The 22,692-nt window shown below is 39.2% G+C and overlaps 1 protein-coding gene across 4 annotated transcripts in view; it reads right to left on the bottom strand.

The window, feature by feature from the left end:
- The window catches only part of LOC5564192, an 857,608-nt gene that overhangs the window by 305,083 nt on the left and 529,833 nt on the right, over window positions 1-22,692 (bottom strand). For 3 of the 4 annotated variants that reach the window (XM_021845931.1, XM_021845932.1, XM_021845930.1), the window contains exon 4: window positions 5,058-8,485. In XM_021845931.1, the coding sequence (XP_021701623.1) occupies window positions 5,058-6,104 (1,047 nt within the window). In that variant the 5' untranslated portion in view covers window positions 6,105-8,485. The remainder of the gene's footprint in view (window positions 1-5,057; window positions 8,486-22,692) is intronic. The other variant, XM_021845933.1, reaches the window with a different exon arrangement.

A 22,692-nucleotide genomic window follows, 5' to 3' on the forward strand; every position in this document is an offset into this window, starting at 1 on the left:
AACCCCCACGAAACACTGGAAAAGTTTTACCTAAAGATTTCCTTACATGATATTTCAGAAAACAAAATCTTTAACTGGACCTATTTACCTGTCGGAAACTTGAACTTTTGCCACTAAGTACTACAAAACAGGGTGGATTTTCTTTATAGTACTGTTTCTTTTTTTTTATAATAATTATACAAAAAATCCTTCCTTGGCATTGTTGCCTAAAATGCATATATTTCGAGGTAAATGAAAACCGAATATACTATTATTCCATTTAATTCCATCTAGCGTTTGTATCCTTTGACACGTATATTTCGAACTCAACTGTAAGCCTGTCTTCAGTAATGTGTAGGACTCGGTTCGTATACTATCCGAGGAGGAACAAATAACTTACAATAATCTTTGCATACCATATTTTGGTATCATACCATCAACTTCTACCATACTCGGGTAGAAGTCGAGTCTAGTACACGACACTGAAGACAGCCTCATAGTTAAGGTCTAAATATGCGTATATGTTAAAAGACACAAGCTCTAGTTGGAATTAAATGGTATATGCAGTACTTAACTTGATTTTCATTTACTTACAGGTATTTATGTAATGGGTGTTCGAAGATTTATTACTTATTTTTTTTTAGATTCCTGCACTGTGTTCTATTTCTCTTTAGCCCTTAACGTCCAGCGTCCTATAAATAGGACAGTACATGTAGTGCAAACATCTGCAAAATAAAGAGGTTTAGAAGGAGTTTGTCTTCCATAAAGTTGGCCACAGTACTGCTGGAGTTGTGTTTGATCGTTCGACCTTGACGCTTGCTCCTGCGGGGGCCGGCGATGAGGGCAGGATCAAACATGTAGCACATCGGTTGAGTAAAGTGAAATAGTGCCGCGTTCGATTAGTTCCTTTTGATCTTTCGACGTTGACGCTTGCTCCTGGGCAGTGCGCAAGAAAGCCCGAGTAGTCGTGAGTTGTTTTTCCTCTCAGTCGTGCGCCTATTTTCTCTGAGTGATTTTATATAACCGAGCAAACGAGTGAAGCTGAAAGTGGATTGTTGCTGCTCAAGGATGACGGATCAATTGGTGAGCTCGTTTCATGCTTCTATTTCTAATCTATAAAATATGTAGGACTGCACCTTTAATCGTTACAACGGTGAGACGTATATATGATATTTCAACAAACTATGCAAGGTTCGTCACTGTGAGTGTCGACATAAACTCTGATTCATAAATTATTTTTGTCTAAATTTGTTTTTTTTTCAAAACACCTTTTTCCTTTTACCTTTGTTTTTGTAATTAAAAAAAAAACTTTGAATGGTTCGACACTACGAGTGTAGACTTGGTTAGCTTTATTCAACAAACTTTGAAAGGTTCGTCACGTCGAGTGTCGGCATAATTTTTCTCTACATAGATATTGTTCATATCAAATGAAAATATTATATTTACATATGGTCGGTGTTCAGACAGACCGGACTAGATGATTTTTTGACGTTCTGAAGGTACATTAAGGACTCCATTAATTCTTATTTTTCAGATGCTATTTTTATACAGATGCATCATCAAATAGTTGAGTTTGATTAGTTAAGTTAATAAGTTCCATTATTAAATCAAATGGAGCAAATATTTTGCAATTTCGAATGCCTGGGAGACGTTTTCCTGAAAGCATTAAAGAACACTTAGTCCGGTCTGGCTGAACACCGACCATATAAGCATGTTTATATCTCACCAATAATTATTTATCATGGTCTAATCGCTTATCAAAGTGAATCCTGTGACCCAACGATCCTCCCCATTAACAATCATCCCTCCCAGTAGCCTTTGTGGAGATGCAGAGGAAAACACGGTCTCCAAATAGCAAAGGTTACACACTAACATTCCTTCCCTCAATCCCACCTGACTGCAAGGACGTGGCCGGCGCCGTTATTGACACTATATAAATAGAGGCACTGAATTATGCACACTGAAGAAGATTATGGCCAATCCCAGCCGATCTTCTAGTTGATTCTTTGTGCATTTTCACTGACTTCAGTCAATCACGGAATAGCAACCATTGATATGTGTAGTCAGTCTAAGCTAAGCTAAGCTAAGCATAAAGTTGGCCACAGTACTGCTGACTTCTACTTTCTGATTTTTTCAATTCAAAATTCACTCCCCACGTGGCGCACAGACTTCAACCAAAACTGCATGTAGGAGCAATATATACTGCTTCGCGACTAAAAATGAGTGAACCAACGTGCGAAGTTCGAATTTTGGCCAACTTTGTCGCGTCGCGAGTCGCTTCGCTATAGTGCGCATCTGTCCAAAAAAACTTTTACCGAATTGATTTCAAGTGGATTATATTACTCCATTTGGAAAAGTTCAAATCAAACATAACGCATGTTCGCTTGGCTCACACTTTGACAGATCTCGCTGCTCGGTTGGCTCACACTTTGATAGAAATGTCAGTGTTCGCGAATCTCTCTTATCACTAGATAAGACGGTTCGTGGTTCGAGTCTCGTGCTAGAGTTTTTTATTTATTTTGTCGATCATAAACGGATGCGCGTTTCATGATTTCAGGCATTTGATTCATGATTCCGAGCAATCCGTAAAAAAAACATAACGCGTGTGTTGCGTTACGGCAATCTGACTCATGATATCATGAGTCCAAATCATGATGTATTTTCATAAGCTGAATACACACTAGAATCATGATATCATGAGTCATAATCTTGTTTCTGGATTCTGATTTTACCCGTGTTAAAAAATAACCTATTTGATTCAAACATTATGTAGCTAACGAGCAAACCATTTATTTGATTATATCTCAGTTCAGCGATGAGATAAAACATTGGTGTCTTCGACAAAGTTGATCAAATTATGAGACCTATTCACCTTATAAGTTGGTATAGCAGCGTGTCTTCGACAAAGTTGATGAACTAAATAAGACCTACTTGCATAAAACCTTATTAGTGTGGAAAGCACTTCCATAATAGCGCTAGAGCAAACAATTTGATTGGTTTTATCTCAGTCTAGCGTTCAGATAGAACATAAGTGTCTACTAAATTTGTTCTTTTCGCCAAAAAACTTATTAGTTGTTAGGAATTGACATTACGTATAAAACATCAAGGAAACAACCGCTTTGATCAAAATAATGCGTATTTACTACCAGATTAAGCAAAATAGGCTATTTTGAGTGCATGTAATCTCGTTATAATTTTTGTAAGAACTTTGATACCTAGTAAAAACTTTCTTGAAAGTTAACAAAAGCAAAACCATGACTTCAAGCCGTCCAATGAAGAAGATGGCCTTTTCAAGAAAGTGAAGAACTGGCAAAACGACAAATATACATTAGTGATACAGTAAATGTTAACTTCAGATATCCAAGAACGCCCAAAAGCACGTTTGCAAAGCATGTAATAGACGAAGTCCAATATATGACTCTCATTGCACTGAATGAAAAACTTTTGTTTGCATTTCCGATAATGTCAATATTTAAATCACTTTCAGATCCCAGTTATACTGTATACTAGCTTGAAAAATTTTGATACAAATGGTGTCACTATTCGGTGGCAAGTTTGGTAACGTCTTTTTTGATCACTTGTCTGAAACATCAGCAGAATAACTAATAATGTGTGTTAGTTAATAATCAAAAATATTGACGTGAGATATTGTTTTATTTTATGTATCAAGGCTCTTTATCACATTGGGATGCTTCATAATGCAAAGCATCTTCATGTGCCATTTATTTTGCCGAAAAGTAACTGCGAACATGAAAGATGATATCAATCTTTGCGTGCTTCTGCCAAAGGCGACTGATCGCAAGAGAGGCTACAAAGGTCCACAATGGTTCCAGATAACAGTTTTTTCATCCAATGAAACAGTGTAACCTTCATGAAAGGAACAGTAGTGAAACATGTCAAAGTATGCTTTAAGCACAAATTTCTTTGAATTTCTCTGTGCATGTAGGGTAGAAGCACCAGTTTAGGCCATACGCCAGTTGTAGCCATAGTGGAATACGCACCGTTTTACATAGCCAATCAGCATGGAACCTTTTGTGTTCAGTAGATCGCATTCACGTGATATAGCTACATTAACTTACTTGTCCGAATTGATTCAAAACATAAGAAAAACAATTAATTTTCCTTATAATTTTAGCCCCCGTACGCCTAATCTGGCCAGGGTACTCTTAATTTGGCCACTCTCATAAGCAATCAATGTGATTGGTCAATTTAGGAACCGAAGTTAAATATGAGGCCGAAACTGGTTTTGGTGGCCTATATTGACCAAGCTCAGTTTCAGTTTGAAAGACATTTCTTCATAGGGTGGCTAAAACTGGTGCTTCTACCCTTGTAGTAGATTGAAATGTGTGTTTTTTTTCATTGAATTCTATGATAGCAATAATTTCTCTTGTGTATTTTTTTACTTTTTTTTTATTAATAATCATTGAAATTATAATACAGAGCACTCTCGGGTTACTTTGAACGTCTATCATAACGTCTTAGATCGTGACTAACACTTCATGTAATAAATTCTCCTGCACCTGCATTAGTTATTAAAAAACATAATCTCGTAAAGGACCATTAATCCAGCTAGCTATATTTCAAGGATTTGCCAATTGTTGAACGGCTCAAACGCTCGTTAATTGTTGAACACGCCATAAGAAGTACAGGGACTGTTCAACATTAGGCTACTTCAACAATGAGCGAATAACCTTAAGACTAAGAATTCTTATACCCTGATATTGTGAACGAACAATAGTATGAATCTGCTGAAACCTGAAGGCGGTTGCGGATAATTAACTCCGCAGTAGTCTCAGTAGAGTGTATTATGTAGTGAACTTATGCATAATTAATTGATAAGGCCGCAAATTACATACCTAGGGTGAATGAATCATTTCCCACCACTTGGTGGAGAACCATATGAGACCTTCGAAATCTTTAGGCAGCTTCATGAACCAACAGACATCAAACATATAGGACAACAAACAGTAAGCCGGGGATAGTTCAAGGTGGGGAAATGGAGGATGGTTGCGTGCACGGGATTTGCTAACGAACGGACAGTGGGCGGGGACAGTTTTGCATCAGAGTGGTTACGTTACCTCGATGTGATCACAGGTACAGACGCCTAGCTGCCGGTGTTCGGCGTCGCAGCAGTAGTACTCGGTGTCCCACTTGCAGACATAGGTCTGCTGCTGATCGCCGTTCGGCAGCTGATGCTGGGCGTAGTATACGGCTGCTTCGTGATGGCTGCTACTTATTGTCGTTTGGTTGAAGGGCAGATGTTCCTCGAAGGGATCGTGTCTACTTCGGCTCCGGTAGACGCTGCACTTGCGCTCCAGTGCTCCCGGGGTTGGCGTCAGAGGTCGTCCCTCGTCATCGGCGGTGGCGGTTGTGGTAGTGGTGGTGAGCTGAAGGTTGAGCTTGCCCGGTGGAGTGGCCTGCGGTGTGGCCGGTGTAATTATGATCGGATCGTTGGTGGGTATTTGTAGGTGAAGGGGCTGTGAGAATGTGTTGGGATTTGGGCTGGCGAGATGAAGTGTGGAGCGCTGATGTTGTTGATCGGCGAAGCAGAGGGTAGCGGTAGGCGTTTGTGGTGGTGTTAGATCTTGTGCTTGTGAGACCAGTGGCAATGTGGCTGTGGCAGACTTTGTTAGCTGTTGACGTCTTACCAGTTTGTCGTATTCACGGAATCCGGTTGGTTTTGGGAATGGGGGATGGGCGGCAGCGGCGGTGGCACTGGCACCGGCACTTCCGCCCGATGGTCCATGAACGGCATAGCAAGGACCTGGATGACCCGGATGGTGATGATGGTGATGGTGGTGATGATGGGGCGTATGAGGCGGATGAGCTCCATGGGATGAAGAAGATTGTTCACTGATAGGTACCAACGATTTCTGGTGCTGGTCGAAACCGGGAACTGTGGTGTAGCCGGCGCTGAGCTTCCGATGGTGCTGGTGGGGCGCCCGCAGATACGAGGCAGGTAACTGGTGAAAGGGTTTACTTTTGGTCGGTGTGGTGACCGCCTTGGCAGCTAGCTTCTCCCGGAGGATCTGCTGGTTGGTGGCCTTGTTCTTGGTGTTCTGGGCGGCCTGTTTCTTGCGGGCTTGGCGGGAGGCCAAGGAGGCACCTCCGGCTGCTGCATACATGGTGGCGGCCGAATGTGCGTGTCACTTCTACAGTGTCTCTGTTATGAGTGTGAGTGTCGTGTAGTCGATCGATCGAAGAGAGAGATTTTGTACCAGTAGAATCTACTCCAATTCAGCTTTGCGCTAAGTAACATCAATTTCGTACGTTCAAGCCACGGTTACGCGTAGAATACGACAGTCGGGAGAGGGAATTTGGACTTAACTAACATGCGACATAAAGTTGAAACATGTTTTCTCTTTGTTATTACCTAAACAGCTTGTAGACAGTTATCAAAAAAGATTTGGTTTTCGTTTGGTGCTTCTAGTTATCCGATTATCAACAATAAATACTCAGAAATTTTATTTTTCCTAGTTTAGGGGACTCCTTTGAATGTTAAAATTAAGATCTTTTGTTTCGTGTGGGCTTGTTGCAGTATTTGATAAAAATGGTGTAGTAGTAGATGTGTTTTTAGTGTTCTTAGTGTAAGTGTGGCCTCTTTTAACATTACAGTTACAGACGTTTAAAGCTCCCTAAAAATTAACACCTTCAAGCGCAAAATACCACCTGGTTCATCTAACATTGACGCGTACTTCCTAAAATACTTTGGTATGTATGTGTGTTTTTTATTACGTTTAGTTGCCTTAGCTGTCTACCTGTTTCTCAGTAGCTTGTTGCACTTCATTTGTCTCTTTGTATAAAACGTTAGAAAATGGCTGAAAACATCTACCCTTTATGCCTCTACAAGTCCTTGCTGCTTTGTTTTTAGCGTTTCAATAATTCCTAGGGCTGTCTTGTGTAAAAAATAAATATAAAATTCCTTTGGTTGCTCTCGTTTTGAAACTTTGATTGGTAGCTTAACGTTGCCTAGACTTAGAATAGGTAACAAATACAACAATATTTAAACATCTTCAATTGTTGTTCTCCTTATAACAGTGTGTTTTTGCATGTTTATGGGGATGGCAATTCGCTAGTGATATCTTGCTCGTTGATCAGGCTCTGGGCTTAAAAAATCTCATCGAAAATATCTCTGCTTTTCGTACGAAAACTATCTCTGCGTCTAATTGGACCGAGCAGAACTCATCAAATCAACACTTATTGGTATCAAAAGATTCAACAAATCCATCAATTCTCAGCTCTAGGTTGTAAATGATAACATCAACGGATTACTTATCCTACCCGTGTACAAAAGAACTCCTCCAATTCCTTGCATCAGGAAGTGCGGAAGTGTTTGACTCGCGGAAGTAAAATAGTTCCAAAAGTTAACCTCATAAAACGACCGTCATCAATGCGAACTAAGCTCCACCGATGCTAACTTTGTTCTACATAGCTCCTACATCAATTAGGGACAATTGTATCGCACACTAACCCTCAATACCCCTGCACTACACTGGACAGAATCATCTCACACATTTCCCCTAGTTTTCCACCTCAAAATATTCCTCAACCCAGTAAATAAATCGATATCCTTTATATTTTTGCTCTGCTTTGATTGCGCTACCTACACAAGCAACTAGTTGCCCACTAACTTATTCATGAGTATTGTCTGATCATTATTTTAGTTTTTTCGTGTTGCTTCCCTCGTTTGATTATGACAACTTCAGGCAGGGAAAGAAGGAGACCCGGGACCTATTAATTTTTCAAACCAAGTCACGGAAATGCAGCCAATTCATCAGGTCTGCTGGTCTACGATGTCATTCAAAAAATTACTTCTACCTATCGACCCTAACTGATGGTGGTACGACAATGGCGGCTGTGATTGCGACGAATCGACTTTACGGGACCTCTCCATACACTCACAAAGTTTGTGAGTGTTTTTGTGACAAGGTTCAGCCTAACGCAAAGATAATAGCCTCTTGTCTTGCTTTATGCAAATGCTGAATCGGTATCGATTGCTGCCGCCTTCCTCGTAATTCACTCAATAAAAGCATTTCTGGTACAAATATAACATTGTATAAAAATAAATCAAACATGTATGATTACCTAAAAAATCACTGTGTATTTGTGTGAGTGGTTGTGTTTCGGTTAAGCGTATCCGTTTCCTGTTGGATTTTGTTTTTCGATTTTGTTCCTTTGAATTGCTGATTGTGTATTCGGGACCTTGTGGTTTTCTGCGCCACCTTGAAGGGTTTACATTCTTTCTAGTAGAGAGAAAGCTGACAAGCCACTGTCACTCGTGATGGGTGACCAAAGAGAAGAAATGTTCGACTTTGCATGGGAATTGCATGACGAAGAAGCGACGTTCTTCGGGGTCACATGCGTGACGTAACGGAAGGGGGATCTGTCAGGGATTGCAAGGATGGTGTCGTATCTGCGCTGGTGGCATGTTGCAACGGAACTCTAATGGATCGACTGACAGGTTGTGGTGGTTTTTCGATGTTTGGAGAGATGACGTTGGTTTCAGCTGAAAGAGAGGTTATGAAACAATGCTTATAATATTATGCACATAATGCAATGTGGATTTTGTGTACACAGCGCAACTATATTGACTTCAAACCTTTTTCGGACAAAGCAGGTGTTATGCTATTGTAAGCAATATAATAATGAAATGAATCGTCACATGGTTTTGCTCTTGAGCTCTCGATATCAAATAGCATAGTATATCAGTTATGTACATATAATAATAATAATTAATATTCAAGTTTGATAAGAAAACATTGTTTCAGTCTCTATGTTATTAAAAAAAATGGATATAACAATACACATGTTTTTTTTAAATACATGGTATATATGGATCAGGATTAGGTACATTATTATACATAGAAATATTTCCATAAAAGGTATATAGTTTGTATATGATTTGAGAATGAGATTTTTTTTTTATTTCCACCGTCTTTGACATGAAGTCACACAGACTGAATTACAGTACTACATGACGTTAAACACACGAAGACACGCATCGAACGGGTTATTCTGACGATAATTTATTCTGTCATACGGTATGGTCAGCGGGACCTGTTCCAGTAGTGCAGGGCTTGTTCCCTGGCATGACGACGAAAATGAAGAGACACTGAATTTCGACGCGTCGACTCCTCAATGTTTGCAGGTCGATCAATCGACATCGATCAGGGTAGGGCGGTAAGTTTGACGGATCATTCCACGGAAGAGTGCGCAGCGCAAACCGAACAATAGAGCGTTTTAAAGGCGTAGACATCGGTGAAGTCAACAGCGTGGCGGCGAATGAAGCCTAGAGCAGCGAAGGATTTAGCTACTTTGGCTCCCACATGGTCGTTGAATTTGAGCTTCGCATCGATGGTTACTTGCACTTGCTACCGTTGATACTCATCAGCACAGTATTCACGTCCTCTTCCAGCATTACACAATCGACTGATGAAGTTATGGTGCGGTATATCTTCAGATCATCAGCGAAGGAAAGACTAAATGGGTTGAGCAGTAGAGATAAGTCATTGACAAAGATATTGAAAAGCAGCGGACCCAGGACACTTCCTTGGGGTACAGCAGACGTAATGCTGAACGAGCGAGATTAAAACATTACAAAAACAAGTAAATGATACGTATATTCCGTCAAGTAATATATTCCAATACTACAGTGAATGATGTGATTAATTCGTCGTCTGAAATGCATGATGTTTTTCAAATAAATCGTTGAAAACATTAAGTCTAGTCCGAATCAGCATCGACTATGGACCTATGCACGGTATCACTATTTGACGTTTCACCGGTGCCGTGTTATTTATGTGACCATGGAAACCAGTGAATTCGGCACCACTCAAACGTCAAATTAGTGAACTCGTGCATCACTCCATGGACCAATGCACGAGTTCACTAATTTGACGTTTGAGCGGTGCCGAAATCACTGGTTTCCATGGTCACTAGAGTTTTCAAATTTCACGGGATTTGATTTTCCGGGAAACGGGAAATAAATTTGCCATTTCCCGGGAAATCCCGGGATCCCGGGAAATTTTCAGAAACGTGAAAATAGAGCAAATTTGATGATTTTTTTAATTATTCGTATTTTTGTTATATTTTTTTTGTACCAGTAAACTTGTATGGTGCCTACATTCTCTTTTTTGTAAGTAATTTATTTATGTTTCTCAAAAAAATGTATTGATTCCGTTGTGTACGCTAGGCTTCAGAACAACACAAATTATGATATTGAGATTATTCTTGACAAATCGTATGAAGTTCAAATGATATGTACAGGTCGGACTCGATTATCCGGGATTCGATTATCCGTAATTTTAGACTCGATTATCCGGAGTTTATTCTTTGATATTCTTGTTTTTGAGACTTTATGCATAAGTTTGATATAATTTGGTATTGCAATATACGATATGAATGGTTTTGCAGCTTTGGATGTAAGTAAAAAAGGGGGTTTGGAAAAGAGGTTTTTTGAGTGCCGGTCAAAATAATTTCTTCCCAAGACTCCTAATGTTCCTGGAAATAATTTCTGGCTATGCCACTGCATTATATAAATAAAACAATGATTTTGAAAAAAAGCATATCGTCAAAGAGCTATCCATTTTATCAACAACTATTTGATTACGAAAAAACAACAAATCAATATCGAAGTACAACTAGTGATCTAGTAAGGTCATTGGTTAGAATGATATGAAAAGTAAATTATACGATAGTTTTGGTTTGGAAATGAATGGTCGATCCTTTTTTAATAGAATTACCCGGGAAATACAGAAATCCCGGGAAATACTGGAATCCCGGGAAACAGGAAATCATTTCCCGGGAAACGGGAATCATTTCCCGGGAAATGTTCCCGGGATTGAAAACTCTAATGGTCACATAAAAACACGGCACCGCTCAAACGACAAATAGTGAACTCGTGCATTGTCCCATTGCTATCGGGAATCATTATGGACCAATGCATGAGTTCATTATTTGACGTTTGAGCGGTGCCTTGTTATTTACGTTGCCATGGTAACGAGTGAATATGGCACCTGTTCAAACGTCATATTAGTGAACTTATGCATCGATCCATAGAGCAATGCACGGTTGTATGACATTTGCCAGAAAACCATTTGCCAGAAAGCCGTTTGCCAGAATCAATTTGCCAGAATGGATCATTTGCCAGAAAACCATTTGCCAGAATGGACCATTCCCCAGAAAGTCATTCCCCTGAAAGACCATTTCCCAGAAAAAATATTACTACATTACTTTGCTTTGTGTAGCAATATTTAGGTGTGTAAAATCTTTCGAATCATTATGATTTTCAGCGTACGATACATAATTATATGTAAAATAATTGTGACGTAAGTTTTTTAGCTTTTTGTTTGATAAAATGTTTTAAACTACACAGAAAAAAATATTTAATTTTCAATGTGATGTAAACTGAAGTCTATTGTAAAAATAAATCAAATTCGTGTGTTATTACAGTATCATGTAAATTTAAATTAATATACATTCAATTTTCAACTAAAAATGCTTGAATATTACATGATCGTGTAAATTTAAAGTGAATTAAATTGAAAAATAATAGATTGGTCATTTAAATTTACGTTTATTTTGATGCTCCAAATATGTGCATGAAAATAAACGTAAATTTACAACATATTTTTAGCAGTGTAATAATGATATCATAAACTTATTATATAGATAGCTGTAGGGGTAAACATGCAGCTGACGGACGTGAGTTCGAATTCCACCGGGCGAAGATTTTATTGGATTGAAAATTTTCTCGATTTCCCAGGGCAAAGAGCATATTCATATCGGCAATACGTTATACACATGCAAAAATGATCAAATGGCAATAAAAGTTCTCAGTTAATAACTGTGGAGGTGCTCGTAAGAACACAAAGCTGAGATTTGGCTCTGTCCCTGTTGGGACACAAGATAAGAAGAAGAAGGTGTTATAGATTTCCGAGGTTTTCATAGTTTCTGAGAAATAACTGTTTTTTTTTAATGTTAAAATAGTCATCAATTTTATACAAGCTATTAGGGGTCGTCCATTAACCATGTGTTCAGACTCACATCGGCGTCATCGAAGCAGACAGCGCGCGCAGTTGACCATTCAACAAAGCCAGCCACGCTTCCCATTGTGAATGTTTCCCGCTCGACGATCGCATCACCACAACAGCCTACTGTGACGATGGAAGCGCGCCAAAGCATTCATCTCCGGACTGCTTGCGCCTATAAAAGGCGATCTGCATCGCATGTATTTTTAGTGTATATTTCGTATCCCTCACCGAGCAGGAGCACTGCCTCTCGGTGAGGAGCAATAAATCAGGTTAACAGTCGATCAGTTGTTCGTTTCTTCTTGTCGCCCTGAGTCCCGTCGGTTATAAAATTAAAATTACACAACGTAGGGCCGTCGCATCCTGGCCGAAACACCATGTGATCATTTATGGGAGGATGGAAGGGGGCCTGGCCAATGACCACGATACAATTCTTTTTAAATTTTTGTATGGACGAAAGACCCCGTGGAGGTAAAAAATCCGAAAGAATTGACCACGTTGTTAATGGACAACCCCTTATAGGCAACTGTATTTTCAACATTCTATTAATGATTTTCCCTTCTTTGAAGATTAGGCTGTTCTTTAGGGCTAACTAATTCAAGGACTCGTATGCTTCATAGGAGATTTACCCTTCTTTATAGTATTGGCTAGTCTTTATAATTGTACTGTGTGTTTCTGCCTGCAGTTAACAGAAGGAATGGAAGTAATGTAAACAAGGTTATGTCATCTCAATTTTAAATAATTACAGCTAAAAAAATCAGTAACGGACTGCTGTCAATAAAAATGTCTGTAGAAAGGATTTATGTAAAAAAATGCAAATATCGGGAAATGGACAATCAATATATGTCCTCAAATAAAAAAAAAACTAAATTGAAAGTGATTCAATAATGGAATATATACTATGACCTTCATCTAATTTCTCATTGAAGATTACTCGAGTGATTCCGAAAACATTAATCTTCATAACCGACTTGTTTCGTAGAGCAAGCGACAGAATATGAGAAACCAATTTATAAGTGTTTTTTTGGTTTCCACCATTAATCATGGCCACGTAGCAGTCCTGCTAAGAATTTCAAAATATCTCCGGTTCCAGATAGCTAAAACTAGCAATCAGAGTAAACACTGAAGATTGAAGAGTTTTCCGGCAGCCTGTCGCAAATGTTGTAAAACTACTTTAAAACAATAAATAATGCGGTTTAAATTATTATTAAGAGTAAAACAGTTACACGTTCTTTTCAAGGACTGAATAATGTATTTAAATATATGACCGAAAGAACATTGGGAAGTCATTTGAGTTATATTGTTCCAATGATTATTGGCGCTAAACTGATCATATTTCAAACATAATTTTCCATTCTTTCACTCAAAGGCTGTTCTTTTTAGTTGTTTTGGAATTTTTTTCCGCAAAGATACACTATTCATATTTCAGAAATTATTCAACTAAACTAATTCGTGTCAAACGTTTCAGCTTTTTTGTTCTCAGACCAGCTATGTAAGTAGTGAAAATTGCATAAAATTGTATGCGAAAAATTTTAACAACATAGACTAAATAACACGGATCGATCAGTTGCGTTGTTGCATACTTGTTATAATATTACAAAGATATAAACATTATTTGGAGCAATATTTACGATGCGAGTGAAGTACTGTAGAAGTGACGCTAAATTTTTATTAATTTTGCGCTGCAGCTGTGCAGTGCTAGTAGTCCAATCCCTTTGATGTAAATAATGTGAAAGTTGACTACACAATGTTTCATGCTATAAGTGCAAATAATATGAGTATATTCAAGATACAAAAATGACAAATATCGAAAATCGAAATCGGTAGGCTTGAGGTGAAGAAACCTAAAATTTTCAAGAGCATAAACCTTGAGAACCAGCCAGCGGTTTGAGCTGAAAACTTAATCGATTGGTCACACGCTGGTGGTGACCAATCGATTAAATTTTCAGCTGGAATGGCTGTTTGGGTCTCTAGATTTGCGCTCTTGAAAATTTGAGGTTTGGCTTCGATGCATCTTCACAAATATGTCGATCAATTGATATCAAGGTTGAAAACGAATTACAAAAAATGATTCTGGGGAATGGTTTTCTGGCAAATGGTCCATTCTGGGGAATGGCTTTTTGGAGAATGGTTCATTCTGGGGAATGATTTTCTGGCAAAAATCATTCTGGCAAATTGATTCTGGCAAATGGTTTTCTGGCAAATGTCATACAATCGCAATGCACAAGTTCACTCGTTGACGTTTGAGCGGTGCCGTGTTATTTAAGTGACCATGGTAACTAGTGAATATGGCACTGCTCAAATGTCAAATTAATAAACTCGTGCAAAGCTCCATTGTGTCAGTAAAATAAAGCACCTACTATGGTGAAGAAGCGAGAAAATGGATTTTATCGTCGCTCTCGCTTAGGAGCACTCGTTTGCTGTGCTTTTGTTGATTCAACTTGTTACAACCTGAGGTGTGCGGACTCAAACATTTTCTGTCATTACATTTCATTTGAACACAATATTTTCCACCAGTGCTGACCATTGTTTGTTTGCTTGTCTCACAGGAAACCATTTTCAAGGTGTACACTAAAACTTCTTCACACAAAGCAAATCGCGAATAACTAATGAAAATGACCTATTCAAATAATATTTGTATTGAACTCGATATAATTTGAAAATGGCTACTTCTAGAGAAATTATCCGTATAATCATTATGGTTTTAAATCATTTCAAGATTCTTATTGTATCATCAGAACGTATTGGCACGGTAAATGGCTGGGCATGGCGTACCTCGAGAACCTGCAGGAATAAAATAGACCCCTTTGTGTGGTCCTTAGCATCTTGCCCAGCAACTCCTATCCCTACCTCCTCGTGGTACTGGCCGGGGTACGATTAACTTTGGGGAAGATCGGGTATCCAACCCCGGTGGGAACTTTGGTCGTATGCTGACAGGGAAGGGGGGCTCCTCTCTTCTGAGGGTGTAGCTTATCAGAGCGTCTGTTCCCCATGTCAGGGGCGGCTGATTATCGTCCGAGTGCCGGAGAAGGACTCTAATCTAAACAGTGCACTATGGCCCTCCGAACATTTAGGGGGAATGGTCCTCCGAAAATCTAGGGGGTTGGTGTCAGGCCCTGCCAGCCAGCCGTAAAAACATCAAGCAACGAATACTAATTCAAATCAACGAGATAATACAAAATGGGACTATCGGCGAAGACCACAGCGACGGAAAGGGACTAGCGATCAACTCTACGGCGAATCCTGTATCGTAAAGATAGCTAAAGCTGGAAGGATACGCTTGACAGGGCATGTTGCAAGAACTTTACAAAAAAGAGCATTCGTTACATAGTTTATGTACTAGTCATTCCATATTTAGATATTCTACTGGGGTCTTCCTTAGCCGAATGGTTAGAGTCCGTGGTTACAAAGCAAAGCCATGCTGAAAGTGTCTGGGTTCGATTCCAGGTCGGTCCAGGATCTTTTCTTAGCGGGATTTGGGGCAAGTGTGCCACCTTAAGCAAATTGTTCTCTAACTTTGTCTAAAGCTTAAAAACCCGCCAATTCAGCCTCTAGATGTTAGTTTCACATCTTTTCATAAGCACTGTGCAGTTAAAAAGAAAATAATTTCAAAAAGTATTAGTTTTGGAGCTCCTCAAATATCATCCAAAATACCCTTAATTTTCAACACTATGGGGCAAGTGTGCCGCCCTTATAGGGCAAGACGGCCATCGAATGAACATTCATGTAATTCTACTTGTAATGAAATTTTCATTATTTCATGTTAATATTGCTAACAAAGCAGAGCTTAATTGACAATTTTAAAAATATTTTTAGGTTTACCGTCATGAGGAGATGCTTTATAACAAGGTTCATCACATGTGGAACTCTCTACTAGTTAATTCGAATAACTAAAATCGGTTTTTTTGTCTCCATTCAATGCGAAATATGAATTACTCTTTCATTATTAAGGATCTGTATAATATTATACTAGATCAGCACTAAATAAAGGTAAAATATTGAAGAAAAATAAGTTCATAAAACGCCTAAAACCATGTTATTATCGAATATTTGGAGAAAAAAATCATTGTGGGAGCAAAAATGTGCGCTACTCCTCTTTCTACACTTCAAAACCACTACTGGTGCCTCATTTTTGGTTCATTATCATGATTTTGTTGATGATGTTTACATTTTATGAATTTCACCCCAACCATTTTTGTTTACCAAATAGGTGGCACACTTGCCCAAAAAGTATAGATTTCAACCAAAATGGATTTTGTATGTAAAACTAAATATTTTTTTCGTTCAAATGCCACAATTACTTACACATTTGTATAGCTTCACAATGTACAGTATGTTTGAAAAATTCGTTATTAATTTACCTCTCACCATGCTATTTAGAAACAACGAAATCTTATAAAAAATCACTGAAATTTTATGGTTTTCACAAAAGTCGATGTAAATACGTGAAAAATAGAGCAATTTGCGTCATATTTTGACCATTGTATTATGGACTATAAGGGAACATATTGTTAAGCTCAAGATAAAAAATATAGTTTGGTAGTTTTTACAAAAATCAGGGGTGGCACACTTGCCCCAAATTCCGCTAATGGAAATTTTCATTGACTTCCCTGGGCATAGAGTAATAAATCGTACCTGCCACACGATATACGAATGCAAAAATGGCAACTTTGGCAAAGAAAGCTCTCAGTTAATAACTTGTGGAAGTGCTCAGCTGAGAAGCAGGCTCTGTCCCAGTGAGGACGTTAAGAAGAAGAAGAAGACACAATTTATCTTCATTCTTCAATCAACTCGATTTTTATTAAACAAACGAAATAAAACTCATCGTCGTCAACTATTAATTTTTCCCGAACGTTAGGGAACGCAATTCAATTTGCAATTTGTTGGGCAACGGATTAACAATTTCAAAATGTCAATCCTCTTTTCGGTGTGCCAATCGTCCCGAAGGGACCCATTCCTACAATTGGAAAAACTGAAGCAATGACGCTTTTACACTCACAAGAGCACCAGAGCTTACAGCAGATTTACACTTTGGCGGAACACAGAACCTCCCGCCTGAAAGAGGTTGTGGGAGGGATAAAATCCGAGAAAAAGCAGTGTGTGACGTCGCTCGAGTTGGTGGTCAAGCAGTTTAAAGTCTCTCGTTCGCTCCCTCGAGTTAACTTTAATCCTTTTACTGGCTCATTCGAAATTAAAACCGTTCCAGCGCGCAGATTTTTTGCCCTCTCTCTCTCTCGTTTGATTCAGCTAACCATTCGTGGGACTTTTTTTGTTAATGGTGTATATATATTCAAACCAAGCCATTACGGCCACCCAAATGGTTTGAAAAATTTAGTAATGGCACGTCGTTTACGGTCCGGAGAACTTTTCACTTTTTAATGAGCCGTGCTTGACTGTCAGCTGTTTTTCGGTGCTTGAGCTTGCCGTTTTTGTTTCGGGTATAAGGTATGCTTTGTATGATTAATTATACGACGGAATCCAAGGATTGAACGATTTTTGTAACTGAATAATGAATCAGTAAATTCATAAATTAGAATATTGAAAGTTTTTTATTAGAATACGCAATCCACTTGGCGTTTCTATTTATTCATAAGATGAGATTCAACTCATGACATCTGATTGGGAAGAAATGCTGTCAAGTTTTTGTAGACAATGTTTACTTGGTACTGGCCGGGTCTGGCAGCAGGTTTCTTAAGAGACATCGCCACTATTTAGTGCAAGCCTCTGAAAAATCTCGTTATTTTTACATAGAAATGGTCTCCAAAAGTCATCTATTTTCCATTTCTGTCTCCTGCTTGCATTGATCCTGAGCAAAATCCTAGAGGAAGACGTCCACCTGCCCCCCTCTGCCAATGCTCATGCATACTTTCCTTCGCGTTCCACTAAATTCATAAGATAAGACGCAACTCATACCAACCCTTCTCATGCTTCAACTTTTTGCAGACAATGTATATCTCGTAATGGCTTTATCCAGAAGCTCTATTCGAACGAGACAAATGCCGGAGCAAAAATAATAGGCATCGATTTGTAATTTATTATTGGACTCAAGCACGAATCCATCGAATAAATCTCAACGATTAGTCACTCTTACTCATCCGGAGAGAGTAATGTACTGCCTTCTGCTAAAGCAATAATCGAGTCGTTTAATCGATTAACGATTTTCTTCAGTTCGTCTTTCGAACCTTCTGACTTTCCGGCATGCAGTCTAGTAAAATTCAAATCATTCGTAAGTGGGTATATAATTTCGAATTCATTCAACGAGTCACATTTCCATATTCAAATCACGACTGTGAAGCTTCACAGCACGCATCTGAGGCAGCTCAAAACCCGAGAACGATAGCCATGCAAATAAAAGTCACATACTGAAACCACCAATGGAGTCATTTTTGAGCAACTGTTGCTTTCTGGCTGCAGCTATCACTGGCAATTTTCCTGCGTGTTGCTTGCTAATTCAACACTTTAAACGCAGTCAAGATGTTTTTCACTTGATAAATCGTTCGTTCTTCTTCCTTCTCTCTCTATGTGTGTTCGGTTCTTGGTCATCCTTAAACAGCAAGCTGTCTTTCTTGCCTTGACTCTGGTCCAAAGTCAATCTTTGCCCTGATATCCAACGAGAACCTGTTGGACCCCGACTTTAAAGTAAACATAAAATGGCACTTCTCGCTTCACATCGTTGTCGTCATTTAGCACCCAGTCGTTGGCAACATTTATGTCCTTTTTATTATCCTTTACTTTCAAGGGGTGTGATTTGAGCACGAAGATTTCCGGGTGAGAAAGACTTTGCTGCTTTGCACAATTGAAATCACTTGTTGAAGCCTAACAGGGACTGAGGATTAATAGATTCATTTTGCAAACTTTTTATTTTTAATTTCAAGTTTAAACTTCAGGTACATACTGCTTTTTTCTGTAGGACCTACGTCCAATATATGACAGCACGTTTTGTGCTTGCTTAGGAAAAGGAATTCTAGATAATATACCTGCTAGGCAATGCTCGCATACATGTCTGATCCCGCAATCGTGTTTACTGAAACCCTCGCAGGGTTTCTCCTCCTGAATACGATCCAAAACCGCCAAATCTCGGTGGTCGAACCGACGATGCCACGTATGCTGGCAATCAAGACATCAAATTCAAGATATGACCTGCGCCACAATGTTACGCCAACTAACTCGGTCCATGGCTGCTAACCTCCAATTTCACGATCGCCCCACACTTCCAAGATCCTGCTCCACTTGGTCAAACCACCTAGCTCGTTGCGCTCCTCTTCGTCTGTACCGGGCAGATTCATGGTAAACACAATTTTGCGGGATTGTTGTCCGGCATTCTCACAACGTGTCCCGCCTATCGTACCCTTCCAGCTTTGACGACTTTCTGGATACTGGGTTCACCGTAGAGTTGCGCAAGCTCGTGATTTATTCTTCTCCTCCATACGCCGTTCTCACATACTCGACGAGAGTCGGTTCATTTGATCAGCACGGATCAGACAAAAAGTGACCCGGCTTGTTTTGCGCGCCACGGCACACATGTAAACACGGTTTGCCCCACACACTTGCATACAGGCAGATGAAAGATAGAGAGAAAAATGCCCATTGGAACGGCGAAGTACATTTTGCTTCTTCATTTTGGTCCGAGTAGGGAAATCGGCCGAGTGAGTTTCTGGGGAAGAATAAGAGAGCAAACGATACGAAAGGTACGTAGCATGACGCGCAACATGGAGTGAACCGCTCTTTTTTTTCAGTTCGCTCTTCCTTTGCGAGCTGCTGAGCCAGTGAACCGTTTCAAAAGATCCGGTTCACTAAAATGAGTGATTCGGATCGGATCCATTCACTAAAATGAGCCGTTTTGCCCATCTCTAGCCCTAAGCACACGTCGTTCAAAAACTCCTAGCGCTTGCAGGTCCTCTTCAAGCATAGTCCACGTCTCATGCCCGTAGAAGACTAACCGGTCTTATCAGCGTCTTGCACACTTCGAAAAAATCATGTAAAGTTACATGATAACTGAAAACCAAAAAAAAAAAAAAAAATACACGTCGAGGTGTGAAAGTGAATCATTACAACTCACTTTCACATCTCGAGGTGTGATTCATTTTTCGTTTTAGGTGTTCAGTAATTAACTTAATAAAACAATGAAAATATTTACTGCTTTGCGATTATCGCCGTGGTGTTTTAAATTATAAAATTATCAACCGCAGTCAAGTTCCAAACACATTTTCCAGTCAATGAATTTGGCACATCCTTCTGCAAATGTTGAATGGATCTTTGGGCGTCATACATGGAGAACTTTTTCACAATATCAATGGGGAACTTTTTCATAATATCAACATACACTGATCACACTTTACTGCTAAGTAAATGGAGGCTTAGGATCTTAAGTTCACTACATCCATTATGAATAATGCTTCGATACCCGAGCAGAGGCAAAGTTCTGACCATCAAATGAGATATTGGTTTGATTGACATAAGAGATAAAAGATGCTGAGGAAATTAGATATGATTTTTCAGTGGCGTTTTTTGAAAAATATAACAGCTTTAAGTGAAAATTAAATATACAAAGTTCAAAAACTGTTTTTTGGAAAAAAAAATACGAAGTAAGAGTAACTCTTTGCCTTTCGAATGCGGCTAAGAGAGTTTCAATTGGACCTGTAATCACAGAGATATAGACTGAACACTTTTGCATGTTTTTTAGGGGGTGAACCCAAACTTATGCACGGGAGTGTATGTTGAAAAATTAAAGTTTTTAATTTACGATCAAACCTTCATGCCAAACACTGTCGAATGCTTTTTCTATGTCTAGAAGAGCAAGACCAGTTGAATTACCTTCAGATTTGTTGGAACGGATCAAATTTGTTACACGTAAAAGTTGATGAGTGGTCGAATGTCCATGGCGGAATCCGAACTGTTCATTGGCAAAAATTGAATTTTCGTTGATGTGGGCCATCATTCTGATCAAAATGACCTTTTCAAAAAGTTTACTGATGGAGGAAAGCAAATTGACTGGACGATAGCTAGAAGCTTCTGCAGGATTTTTGTCTGGTTTTAAAATTGAAACAACCTTAGCATTTTTCCATTTGTCAGGAAAATATGCTAATTGAAAACATTTGTTGAATATATCAACTAAAAATGATAAGCTACTTTCTGGAAATTTCGTGATGAGGATGTAGAAAATTGCATCATCGCCAGGAGCTTTCATATTTTTGATTTTTTAAATAATAGTTCTCAACTTCTTCCAAATCAGTCTCCCAGGCTATGTCCAAAACGGATTACCACCGCTAGCTTTCGCCAACGGGTCCAACGAAAAATCGAAGGCACGGGTCCAAACAAGGATCGGAAAGGTATCAATAGTAGAAAAAATAGTACTGAAAAGTACTGTTCTAGTAGCACTGAAAAGTACTGTTCTAGTAGCACTGAAAAGTACCGCTTTTAATTTTAGCACTGGAAAAGCACTGTTTTATTGCTTTAAGTAGTTTTTAAGAAAACTTCCAAGAGCAGAGAGAATTCTTGTACGCACAGCACGAAGGTACGATGCGCACTTAGAATAAAGGTATTGTTTCTAATAACTTTAGATAACCCTGAAATTTCAACGAGCTGAATCGAAGATGAATCAGAAGTGAATTGAAAATTATTACTTCCATAGTTTTTTTGTTTTATCTGACAAAAAACCCTTTTGTATTGATACATTTGGGCCTTCCTTAGCCGAGTGGTTAGAGTCCGCGGCTACAAAGCAAAGCCATGCTGAAGGTGTCTGGGTTCGATTCCCGATCGGTCCAGAATCTTTTCGTAATGGAAATTTCCTTGACTTCCCTGGGCATAGAGTATAATCGTACCTGCCATACGAATGCAAAAATGGCTACTTTGGCAAAGAAAGCTCTCAGTTAATAACTGTGGAAGTGCTCATAGGAACACTAAGCTGAGAAGCAGGCTCTGTCCCAGTGAGGACGTTAATGCCAAGAAGAAGAAGAAGAAGAAGATTGATACATTTATCACCAGTTCAATCTACGTTAGAATACATATCAGGGTAGTGTAAACTTCCGCTATCTTGCAAATGGTCTTCCGAAAAATAAGAATTTCATACTTTGGTCCAATCTAGCTGACTTTGTATGGCATTCTTAAATTGGTAGTTGTGAAAAGCTGAGATATGCCATTTTCCAACGATATTTTAAATTCATGCAATATTTAGTTTATTCTGGGAAATCGGTTCAACATACGAGATGATCTGGCATATAATCAACCAATCCAACCGTACCATCTCATTCAGCGTCCAAATGTCACCCGGAGACAACATCGGCCGATGAAGCCAAAAGCTATAAAAACCGCCCCACCTCTCAATCCCTTGGATCTTCAGATCAACGGCAACCGGGCTGGGGGTGCGGGGTGCGATGAAAATAAAAGATGATACCAACCTTCCAAACTGACCAACCAGCAATCGATTACAGCTGGGAGCCTTTTGTCTGCCTGGTTCTCTGGTCCGGCCATCACCTTAGCCCCACCCTCAATCGCCGTTTGGGCCACTTGTGAATTGGGAGATATGTAGAGTAGGTGGGGCGAAAGTGCGACTTAGTGGAAGGGTCGAGAAAAACTATTACAGTTGAAATGGATTAAATGCCACACAGTTTTTCTGAACAAGCTTGTGCAAAAATATTTACGTAGTTGTAAGTTCGAAGGTGAAAATTTCTTACTAAAATACAAA

The sequence above is a fragment of the Aedes aegypti genome, chromosome 2, assembly GCF_002204515.2.
Source record: "Aedes aegypti strain LVP_AGWG chromosome 2, AaegL5.0 Primary Assembly, whole genome shotgun sequence".
Taxonomy (NCBI): domain Eukaryota; kingdom Metazoa; phylum Arthropoda; class Insecta; order Diptera; family Culicidae; genus Aedes; species Aedes aegypti.